This window comes from Panthera uncia, chromosome X (assembly GCF_023721935.1).
Source record: "Panthera uncia isolate 11264 chromosome X, Puncia_PCG_1.0, whole genome shotgun sequence".
Lineage (NCBI taxonomy): Eukaryota > Metazoa > Chordata > Mammalia > Carnivora > Felidae > Panthera > Panthera uncia.
The window spans coordinates 24,313-36,271 of NC_064817.1; the positions used below are offsets into that span (position 1 = coordinate 24,313).

General features: G+C 61.6%; 1 protein-coding gene across 1 annotated transcript; it reads left to right on the forward strand.

The window, feature by feature from the left end:
- Positions 1-1,943: 1,943 nt before the first annotated feature.
- GTPBP6 (GTP binding protein 6 (putative)) lies at positions 1,944-10,326 on the forward strand (the record flags this gene model as incomplete). Its single annotated transcript, XM_049644869.1, has 9 exons — positions 1,944-2,264; positions 2,830-2,900; positions 3,051-3,181; positions 3,522-3,589; positions 4,516-4,674; positions 6,876-7,084; positions 8,725-8,873; positions 9,422-9,574; positions 9,945-10,326. Coding segments are annotated over 9 exons (1,397 nt in total), but the record flags the coding sequence as incomplete, so codon positions are not given.
- Between the last annotated feature and the right edge of the window lie 1,633 nt (positions 10,327-11,959).

Consider the following 11,959-nt stretch of genomic DNA (forward strand, 5'->3'; position numbering starts at 1 on the left):
TCCGCGTTCTGCGTCTGGGCCAGCCTCACAGGTGTGCGTGGCTCTCGAGGTAACGTGCATTCATTTCCCCGACCACATATGGTGTAGAGCGTCTCTCCCCAGCTTCTGTGGTCAGATGTGTGTTAGGTCTTCAGCCCAGCTTTTGTTTTTTTTCTATTTTTATTATAAATTTTTTTAAAGTTTATTTCTCAGAGAGCGGGAGCGGGAGAGGTGAAGAGAGGGGGGCAGAGGGTCCCAAGCCAGCTCCCACTGACAGCCCCGCGCAGAGCTCGATCTCACAAACCATAAGATTGTGATCTGAGCCAAAGTCAGACCCTCAACCGACCGAGCCACTGAGGCGTCCCGTTTGGCCCAGCTTTTGATCAAGTTTTTTTTTTTTTTTTTTAATTTTTTTTAAACGTTTATTCATCTTTGAGAGACAGAGACAGAGCATGAGCAGGGAAGGGGCAGAGAGAGAGAGACACAGAATCCAAAGCAGGCTCCAGGCTCTGAGCTCTCAGCACAGAGGGCTCTGAGCCCTCAGGCACCCCTCAAGTTCTTCTTTTATTGCTAAGTTTTAAGAGTTCTTCTGGATAACAGCCCTTTCTCAGATGTTTTTTACAAATATTTTCTTCTAGTTTGTGGCTTGACTTTTCAGTTTCTCTACGTCATTCACAGTCGGAATTTCTTCATCACGACTCTTGTCCTGTCTTCAAGCTTAGAGATTCATTCCTTGGCCTTGCCCGGCCCACTCATAAGCCTATTAGCGGATTCTTCCTTTTCGTTGGAGTGTTTGTGACAGCCAGCATTTCTGTTTGGCTCTTTCTTCAAATTTCCATCTGTCTGCTTACGTTGCCCATCTGTCCTTGCGTGCCGGCTCCTTTATCTGTCAGAGCCCTTAGCATATGAATCATAGTTGTTGTAAGTTCCTGGTCCGATAATTCCAGCACTCCTGCCATATTCCACTGGCTCTGACGCTGCTCTGTGTCTTTACATCATGTTTGTCACCTGTCAGTATACCCTGTAATTTTCTCCTAATGGCCGGGTGTGATAGATGGGGTACAAGGAAGTGGTGTCAACTGGTCTTCAGTGGTGTGGTGCCGAGGTGTGAGGCAGGGGAGGGGAGGTGTGGGGCAGGGAGGGGAGGTGTGGGGCAGGGGTGGGGAGCTGTGGTGCAGGGGTAGGGAGTTGTGGTGCGGGGGTGGGGAGGTGAGGGGTGGGGGAAGCCTTCCGTAGTCCTGCGAGCAGGGCCCAGTTGTGAGTGAGCCCGTGCATGTGAACTGTGAATACATAACTGTCCTGAGGTTTCATCCCCACCTGGTGGATCCCTGAGCATTAGCTTTGGGGGTCCCACGTGGCACTTCGACCAGACCCCCCAGGCCGGTGGCTGTGGGAGTGGCCACAGGAGCAGGACCGCCAGGGGGGTTGTGGAAAGCTGCACGGTGATCCACGGTTGAGTGGGGATGTGGCCCCCCACGGAGGTCAGGAAAGACCATGTCTGTGGGGGTTGCTGATGCCCCAAGTGTGATGGTTAAGGAGGGAAGTCAGGGGGCCCCACCCAGAGGGGCGGAAGTGAGGAGGACCAGCGAGGTCCCTCAGGAGAACCTGAGGACACTGTGCTCCAAGGCGGCCGCCGGGAGAGGGCGGACCGCACTGGGGCACAGAGGGCGCTTAGTACAAGTCTCACAGGGGTGGGGCCCAGCACGCTGGCCTCCGTGTCACAGAGCCCTGAGCCCCCCTCGGCCCTGTCGGCAGCAGTCAGGACTCCAAGCTCCAGGACCCACCGGCACCAGCGCCCCACTCCCTGCCTAAGCGGGGGCTCACAGCCCACCCTGCAGGCAATGAAGGTAGCCAGTTCCTGGGCTCCGTCAGGAGACCCGCTGCCCACTGGGTCACGACAGACCGCGGGGGCCTCACCGAGCACACGTCCCGTTATCTGCCCAGCCCCCGGCGTCCAGCGTGAGCGGAGGCTGCAACGGTCTGGGTCTGGAGGCACACAGCTGTGTTTCGGAACAGGTGCCTACCTGGGTGCCGCGTCCGGACCTCTGTGCCGCCGTGCGGGCAGCCATCCGAGCTGGGGAGCACGGGGCCCCGGGGCCGACCTCGCAGGGGTGTGTCCCTCACCCTGGCCCTGTGTCTCCCCGAAGCTGACCGGCAGGTGGCGGAGGCGGAATCTCTGGTCCACACGCTGGACCTCTGGTCGGTGGTGGAAAGGATGGTGGTGCCCGCCAGAACACCCGACGGGAAGGTCACGTTCGGCAGAGGGACCTTGCGGCACCTGACAGGTGGGCCCTGCTCCTTGGCTCTCTTCCTCCTGGAGCAGGAACGGTGGGGCTCTCGCCGTCTGGGCCGACTAGAGGTGTCCTCACGGGAACTTGGATCAGACGTCAAAAACGCCTCCGTGCCCCGATCGCAACCTGAACTGTGCCCAGTGGGGCCGTCGGGGCAATTCAGAGTCCGGTGGAAACCGGCCCCAGGACCCCAGCCCGGCCCTCCCCGCAGACAGGGTGCTGTGTGTGAACCCTGCCTTCCAGGGACCCCCGGGGGTGTCACACTTGAGCGCGGCGAGCCCTGCGGATACGCTGAGGGGGTGCTCACCGCCCGGCTCTGTCACCGCAGGTCATGGAGCCATTCAGACCCCGTGGGGTCGTGTCACCTGCGTGTGCAAGACCCACGACCCCCGAAGGGACCCCGGTCCTCCCCTCCCCTGCCTCACACACCCGACTTCCCAAATACGCACTCAGGGAGTCGAGGGGTACCCGGTGACCACAGCCAGCCTGAGCCCAGGGTCGGCCCCACGACAGACCCCATGGAGCCCTGACGTCCGACCGAACCTTCTCTTTTGCTCAGAGGAAATCAGAGCGTTGCCAGAAATCACCGCGGTCTTTCTGAATGTGGAGAGGATGGCCCCGCCCACCAAGGTACGCGGGAGTCTCAGGGCGCTTCCCACGCCCCGGGCCGAGGGAGTCGGGTCGGACCGAGGAGGCCCCGGGATCGCCGACGCCATCTCGGCGGCCCCCTTCACCCGAGACACCGCTGCAGATGCCCCCACTCCCTCCCTCCGTTTCCAGAAAGAACTCGAGGCCGCCTGGGGCGTGCAGGTGTTTGACCGATTCACCGTTGTTCTTTCCATTTTCCGCTGCAACGCCCGGACGAAGGAGGCCCGGCTGCAGGTGGCGCTGGCTGAGCTCCCCCTTCTCAGGTTTGGGGCACACCCCAGCTCTCGCGGCTCGCGTAGTCGCGTGTCCGAACCTTTGCCTGGGGTGCGGTGAAGACGGAAGGCAGGGCTGGCCGTGCCCTCCCGGACGAGGCCTGTCAGGCTCCTGTCCAAGCAGCGTGCCTACCCGGACAGGTCACCCCGCTGTGGGGACCCCCTTCGGTGACGGTGAAGATCCAGGCAGGAGGAACGGCCCCCTGCCTCGCTCTCTCCACCCAGAGTTCTCATCTCACCCTCGCGTCTGTGTGCTGTCACCTGGTGCGCTCCCCCTAGATGGGCACGGACGTCTCACCCTGTCTACTGAGACGCCCCCTTTCCACGGCAGGTCCCACCTGAGCAGCACCACCCGCCTGGATGGACGGGGAGGAGGCTCACGCTACATCATGGGGTCAGGTAACGTGAGGTCTTGTCACCGCGTGCTCAGAAGGGGGTATGCCACAGCAGCCACCCTTAGGAAGGGGACAGCAGCGCTGAAAGATCCCAGTGGGGCTGCATGGGACCTCGTGCATGGTCCCATTCACACAAACTAGGATATCTACGTGGTCTGCTGGGGTGGCTGCAATGAAGGACCACAAGCCAGAGCCTTAAAACCTCAGGAATCTACTCTCTCAGCTCTGGAGACCAGAAGTCTGAGATCTGGGGGGTGGGGTGGGGGTAGGGCCGCTGAGATCGGGTCGGGGGAGGGCAGAGCCACTGAGACCCAAGTGGGCAGGGCTGTGCTCCCTCCAGAGGCTCCAGGGGAGGGTCCTTCCTGCCTCTTGCAGCTTCTGGGGCTCCAGGCATCCCTGGGCTCGTGGCTGCGTCCCTCCCACATGGGTCTTCACATCTTCACACGGCTTCTCCTCTGTCTTCTCTTATGTTATGCAGACATTTGTCTTTGGATTTAGGGCCACACTGATCCAGGATGACCCCCTCAGATCCCTCACCAGTTATATGCGCCCAGACCATATTCCAAAATGAGTTCCCATTCACAGGTTCCAGGGGTCAGGATGTAGATGTGTCTTTGGGGCACTGCTCAGGTGGCTCTGGATATCATGGGGGCTGTCCTTCTGAGGCTCTCCCTTACTCCCAAATAAAGGGGAGCCCAGGTGACCTCAGAGGGCAGAAGTCCAGAGGCGAGGCCACCCTCCACTGGGTGAAGCCATCTGTCAGACAGGAAGGTGCTGGGGCAGTATAGAAGAGCAGGCCGGCGGGGGGGGGGGGGGGGGGTCCCAGCGGCAGAATGCCTGTCCACAACGCACACAGGGACCCGCGTGGCTCACTCTGCTCTTACGTCTTTGTGAGTGTGCTCACCGACTCGCCGTGTTGGGTGTTTGTAGGAGAATCGCTCGTGCAGGTGCAACGGCGCCTGCTGAAGGACAAGGAGCTGAAGATTCGGAAGGCCCTGGACAGACTTCGGGACAAAAGACGTCTCCTGGGAAGGCAGCGCAGACCGCGGGAGTTTCCTGTGGTCTCCATGGTGGGATATACAAACTGCGGTGAGAGAAGTTCTGGAGGCTCCTGGGGGGGGGGTCCACCATCCCCCCACCACCCTGCTAGTGCATTTGGGGAGAAACCGCTCGCAAACGCAACAAGGCCCTGGGATTCAGAGGGCCGACGGATGATGAGAACAGGTGGAAAGCGTGGCTCATGTGCCCGGGGCACTTGCAGGGCCCAGGGCGGGTGCCCCGTCAGGTCAGCAGCGTGGTCATCGAGTGCTGGACAGCGGACTGCACTCCCCTCTCTTACAGGTGTGTTGAGACTCAGAGAGAGACAGAGGGGTGACGGTGTTAAGACCATTCATGGTGGGCAGGCCCGTAGAAGGATAAAAGCGGTTCAGACTGTGCATAGTAGGACCTCACCACAGGGTTCGTGGTTTAGCTTAACGTGTGCGCTCAGCGCGATCGTCTGCAGGACACGGAACCTCGGGTCTCCTTCATCCCGAAGCCCTGAGTTCACGGCTATGCTCGGTAAAGGGAGACAACGGCAGGTGCGACTTCCTCACCGTCGGGGTCCGGTCCGCCAGCGGGTGCCGGGCTGCGTGGGGTCCAGTCCCCTGCCAGCGTGAGGTCCCCACCAGCCTCACGCCACCAGCTCCCTGTCCTCAAGGAGGGAGGGAACTTCCCACAAAACCTGGAACAGAAAGTGCGGGGGCACCGCAGCTGCAGAGAATCCCGCTTGGGTAGATACAGGCTCTCACCTTGTGGGACACGGCGAGTGCGCCCGCACGGCGGCGTCAGCACCGAGCTTCTGGAGCTCCGCCCAGGCAACCGAACTCAGCACTGCTAGGTTACGCCCGCGGCCCGTGGCTCACCAGCACAGAGGAGTCCGTGCCCCGGGACCTGTGTGGTGAGGGCACCTGTGTGTCCAGGTGGGGCCGCCCTCCCGGGTCATCTCCTCATTCACCTGTGGGGCGGGCTGAAGCCAGTGGCCACCAGTAACGTCCACGAGCTGGCGTGGTGCTGGCGTGGCCCCGAACACGGGGGCCGGGCGCACACACGGGCGCATTCTTGCAGGAAGGCTGAGTGGAGGGGATGTCCTCTGGGGCCATTGCAGACACACACAGCTCCTGCCTGTCTACACTGCCACACTCCATTAACGCTGTCACCCCTGTCCACCCCCCCCCACACACACACACCGATTTCACCACCACCCCATCTATACAGATGTCCAGTCCAACTTATACAACTCCAACTCCGTCAACACCCCCGTCTACACAGATGCCCAGCCTACCTCACACAGTGTACCTGCCCCACTCCATCTACACAGACGCCCAGTCCACGTTATACATATACCCCAACTCCACCAACACCCCTGTCTACACAGACGCCCAGCCTACGTCACACACAGTGTACCTGCCCCACTCCATCATCACTCCATCTACACAGACGTCCAGTCCGCCTTATACACGTACCCCAACTCCACCATCACCCCCATGTATGGACACTCAGCCCCCCTCACACACACAGTGTACCCAAACCACTCCATCATCACTCCATCTACACAGATGCCCAGTCCACATTATACCCCAACTCCACTAACACCCCTGTCTACACAGTCGCCCAGCCTATCTCACACACAGTGTACCTGCCCCACTCCATCAACACAGACGCCCAGCCTACCTCACACACAGTGTACCCACCCCACTCCATCATCACTTCGTCTACACAGACGTCCGGTGCACCTTATACACATACCTCAATTCTACCACCAGCACTCTGTCTACACAGACACCCAGCCCACCTCACAGACAACACACATCCCCCATAGGCACCATGGCCCCTGTCTACACCATCACCTTTCCGCCATGCAGATACCTACTGCATCTCAGACATGCGGAGAACCTGCCTCGTCTACGTGGACGCCAATCACGTGTCACCCACACGTGTACAAATGTGACCGCTGTGTCTATACTATCCTCATGTGCACGGGTGCCCTCACCCCCTCAGCCATCACCACCCCGTCCGCACCACCACTGTCCTGCATACAGGCACTCGTACCCTGGGCCCTGGCCCTCTGGGCTGCAAGCGTGACGGAGAACAGCAGGTTCTCTGACCACACAGGGCGGAGACTAGGAGCTCAGAGACCTCACAATGCATGGCCGCCCCCTTGGCCAGATGCACGTGGGTTCGACTGCTACTGAGGTGGGACACGTGTGAGGGGGCCTCACACAGTGCGTCCACTGTGACCCACCTTCCAGGAAAAACCACGCTGATCAAGGCCCTGACGGGTGATAACACCATCCGGCCCCAGGATCGGCTGTTTGCGACACTGGACGTCACAGCCCACGCGGGGTGGCTGCCCTCCCACGTGGCTGTCATCTACATGGACACCATCGGCTTCCTCTCCCAGCTGCCCCACAGCCTGATCGAGTCCTTCTTTGCCACCCTGGAAGATGTGGCTCATTCAGTGAGTGTGGGATGATCCCAGAGGCCAAATTACCTAAAACACCTGTGTAACGTGGGGCCCGGTCCCCTCACACGACACAGCCTTGGGGACCGGGTCCCCTCACACGTGACACAACATAGGGATCTGGTACCTTCACACACGACATAACCCTGGGTAGCAGGTCCCTTCATACACGACACAACTTGGGGGGCAGGATTCCCTCATGCACAATACAACATGGGGGCAAAGTCCCTCAAGCATGACACAACTTGGGGGCCAGATCCCCTCACATGTGACACAACCTTGGGACTGGGTGCCCTCACACACGACACAACGTGGGGGCTGGGTCCCCTCACACGACACAACATGGGGGCCAGGTCCCCTCACACACAACACAACCCGGGGGCCGGGTCTCTGGACACACACACCCTCAGGAAGGTGGTGCCTAAGCCACCCTGAGACTGAGCCCTGTCCGGTGACCCCTGTGAAGACTAATTCACAGAAGGAGGTGGAACCGCTGTCCAGGGCGATCAGGCGCCTGCCCCTCAGCCCTCAGGTCACCTGTGTGCACAGCTGTGGCCGCGGGGACTCAGGGCATGCTCTCTGTGGTCTTGCCCCCAAACCCCGAACCGTGGTGTAAACAGGAGAATGAACCAGGCCGACCTCAGCTACAGGGCGTCCCACAAAATGCCTGCACGGTGCTCAACGTGGTCAGGGCTCAGAGGGGCTAAAGACAGGTGACCGGCAATGTGACAAGTGTCCTGGGTGGTGTCCAGAACGGAAAGGGAGAGGCCAGTGACTCGGGACAGAGCCTGGAATGTCGTCACAAGTGCACCCCCGGGTCACCCCCGGCTTGTGGCACATGCCATGACTAATGTTGGCTGTGGCAGCAAGGTGAGGGCCACGTGTCCACTCTGCCATATTTCCAGAAAATCTAGAACATTTCTGAAGTAAAACATTTTTTTTTTAATTTTAAGCGCATCTAAAACCTGGAAGTGAACATTCTGGAATGTGGGCGGTGCCTGTTCCCAGGGGCAGAATTACAGGCAGCTCTTTCTTCTGTGCTGCATTTTCCAAATTCTTTTTTATTTCTCTTGGGAGAGAGGGAGAGAGAGGATCCCAAGCGGGCTCCACACTGTCGGCTTGAACCCACCAACCATGAGGTCATGACCTGAGCCGAACCAGCTGCACCAGTCAGATGCCCGCGTTTTCCCAATTCTGCATCGGTCACCTACCTGTAAGATACTTAAATGTAGGAAGAGGCGTCCTTTAAAATTTGGAGTAACGCAGACTCAGGCTTCCGCGGATGATGAACAAGGCACCCGGTGGGGGGTCGGGGGCCTACCTGAGCCCGCAGGTACGTGCCTGCTGTCTTCGTGCGGGAGCCGCCCAGGGCCCCCGACCACATGGAGGGCGGCGGCCTGGCCACGGCTGGACCCCCGATCAAAGGACACTGCGTGGGCCCCGGGCCAGCTCTGGTCTCAGGGAGCCCCCGCCCCGCCCCCTTCCACCGCGACCAGGGCAGGGGGACCGCGACGGGGCCGAGCCGGCTCCCACTCCCACCCCACCGTGCGGTGCCCGTGAGAGCCCCCGGCCGGCGCGGGTCCTCCTGTGTGCCCCCCGGAACCCCGTCCCCAGTACGGGGCCCGTCTGCTCCCCAGGATCTGGTCGTGCACGTGAGAGACGTGAGCCGCCCCGAGACGGAGCTGCAGAAAGCCAGCGTCCTGGCCGCCCTGCGGGGCCTGCGCCTGCCCGCCTCGCTGCTGGACTCCGTGCTGGAAGTTCATAACAAGGTCGACCTGGTGCCTGGGTGAGTGGACCCCAGCCTGCCCCCCTCCCCCCGGACCTCATTCCCGCAGGTACTGGTGACGCGGCCCGGTGACCTGTGGCGTCCGCAGCCCCTCACCGACCCCGCCTCTCACCGCCCCCCGCCCCGCCCCGCCCCGCCGGCTTGCCACGGAGCGCCCCCTGCTGGTCCCAGGAGGGAAAGGGGCGGTCCCAGAGCCCTTGTCCCGGCTGCCTTCCCTCAGGTGCCTGAACTCAAGACAATCGCGATGCCATCGGAGGGGCGGCGTGTTCCGAGCCCCTCACCCTCACAGGCCCCCTGTGTCACCGCAGCCGTGTTCTGGGGTCGCATGTTCTGAACCCCTCACCCCCACAGGCCCCCCCCCCCCCCGTGTCACCGCAGCCTTATGGTTTTCTCCATCCCTGTGTCCCTGTCCAGCGGGGTCGCGCCCTCTCCTGGGACCGTCTGACACAGTCACAGTTCAGGCCCGTGGACGGGGGGGAGGGGGGTTCTTGGGGACCCCCGCTGGTGTTCCCCGGGCTGAGTGGGGTCTGCCCGCCGCCCCGACGCAGGTACAGCCCGTCAGGATCCCAGGTCGTGGCCGTGTCCGCCCTCCTGGGACACGGGCTCCCGGAGCTGAGAGCCCGGCTGGAGGACGCCGTCCTGAGAGCCACAGGGAGACAGGTCCTCACGCTCCGAGTCCGGCTGGCGGGGGCACAGCTGAGGTGCGTGGGGCTGGCCAAGCAGGTGTACGAAGGGCCGGGCGGAGCACCAGCACACGGGGCAGGTGCCGGGTGTCTGACGCGCCTGCAGCGAACCTGGGTTAATGACTTGGCCTGCGGGGCAAGCGGCCTCCTTGAGCTGACAGGCATGCAGGGGGGTGGTTCGTTGCAGTAGGTCCCCCACCAGTGACATCAAGGCGGTGTGCGGTTGGGGGACAGGGCTCTGCGGGGACGGGACTCTTTGGGGACAGGGGACGGGGCTCCAGGGGTAGCGTTCTGTGGGACGGCGCTCTGCCTGGGACCAGTTCCTGGGAACATAGCCCTTTGGGGTCCTCGCCCGCCTCACAGACGTGTCCCTTGCTCACTTGCTCAGCTGGCTGCACCAGGAGGCAACGGTGCAGGACGTGGACGTGATCCCCGAGGCCGGGGCGGCCGACGTCAGGGTCGTCATCAGCAGCTCTGCCTACGGCAAGTTCCGGACGCTCTTCCTGGAGTCAGCCAGCCAGTGAGGGAAGGGAGGCTGTGTGGCCTCAGCACCGCCTTGGGGCGTCCTGCCCGCCCCCTCAGGTGCCTTGCTCCCTGCTGGGCCCGCTGGTGGCCGCCCCCTTGCGGCCAGAAGTCAAAGGTCAGGTCTCAGGGTGACTCCGCGGGGACGTGCTTGTGACCTGAGCGTGGGTTCCCTTCCACGCTATTCCAGCTACAGGATATTAAAAGCTCTGCTATTGTGTCTGTAAACTAGGCTTTCTGAGTCTTCCAAGGGCCGGCCGCCAGGCACACGGTCCTGCCAGTGTGGCGGGTGTGGGAGGAGCCACTTGGGGCTTCCCGGGTGCTGGTCCCCATAAACTCAGGGCTGCCAGACCTCCCTGTTCCCCACCGCAGTGTCCCGGCAACAAGGACTGTCTCCCAACGACCCTGAGGCCTCCAAGGGCACACACAGGTCAAGGAGAAACAAGGGGATGGGGCAGTGTGGATGATGGAGCAGTGTAGACGGGACAAGGTGTGGACAGGGCAGCCCAGCCCATCCTGAAGCCAGGAGACTGGCCAACCCTGGGGATTCGCTCATACGGGGACCCCGAAGAGACCACAGTGGGCAGGGGAGTGTGCTGTGTGGGCCGCCCCCAGCCCCCAAGGTCCCGCCCGGTCTGCCTGCCCCCGGTGTGTGCCCACTCTTCCCTGAGGCCCCGCAGCCTGGCTCTCTGCCTGGGACCCACACCAGGGCCGCCCTCTTCCAGCCCCTGACTCTGTTCTCACCACTGCAGCACCTCCCCGTGCAGGAGACACAAGGAAGGGGTGCGGGTGGGTCAGACCTCTGGTCCCTCACTCCTCACAGCCACCCACCCCAGTGTCCACACCCCAGTGTCCCAGAGGCCCCACCCCAAGGCCCAGAGCCACAGGGTCCTGACGCCCAACTGCATGCTTACAAGCATGATGAGGAGGTGGCTGGCACTCAGGGGGGCCTGCATGGGAGGGTTGGGGGAGGGGCTCGGGGGTCCAGGAGGGAGGATCAGGGACATGGGGGGGAGGGACCCCGGACAGAGGGCATCGGTCTTCCCACTGAGGGGACCAGGTACAAGACCGCCCCCCCCGCCCCACGAGCACCCAGGCTTCCCCAGGACCCCTCTGTCCACGGATGGGCCTCTCCCCTCTCAAGGCCCGGTCCACTGTGCCGCGAGCAGCCGGGCCCTGAGAACACGCCCATGTGCTGGGAGGCAGGCAGTCACCCCAAGAAGGGGGCCCGGGCACGGCCGACCCCCGAGGTGCCCACACCCCGATTCTGACATAGGAAGGGCGAAGTATGGGTTTGAGTGACCCAGAGACACTGTCACCTGATGGTACTTCACTCTGCCAACGTTTATTCAGCAGCCCCCAGGGCAGTGCGCACACCTGAACCACACGGCCTCCTTTCCCGTGGGCTCGTGGTCCACACACGGAGCCACCACAGCACCTGCCAGGCACATCCTTCTGACAGAGTGCGTCCCTCAAATACACAAGGCTCAGACACTCATCTTTAAGTATGGGCAGGGGACACCTCCGTGGCTCAGTCACGTATCCGACTTCGGCTTAGGTCATGATCTCACGACTCGTGGGTTCAAGCCCCAGGTCAGCTCTGCTGACAGCTTGGAGCCTGGAGCCTGCTTTGGATAAATAAGCATTTTAAAAAATTTAAATAAATTAGGGGCACCTGGGTGGCTCATTCGGTTCAGTGTCCAACTTCGGCTCAGGTCATGATCTCGTGGTTTTTGAGTTCGAGCCCCACGTCGGGCTCTGTGCTGGCAGCTTGGAGCCTGGAGCCTGTTTCAGATTCTGTGACTCCCTCTCTCTCTGCCCCTCCCCACTTGCACTCTGTCTCTCACTCAAAACAAACATTAAAAATTTTAAATGAATTTA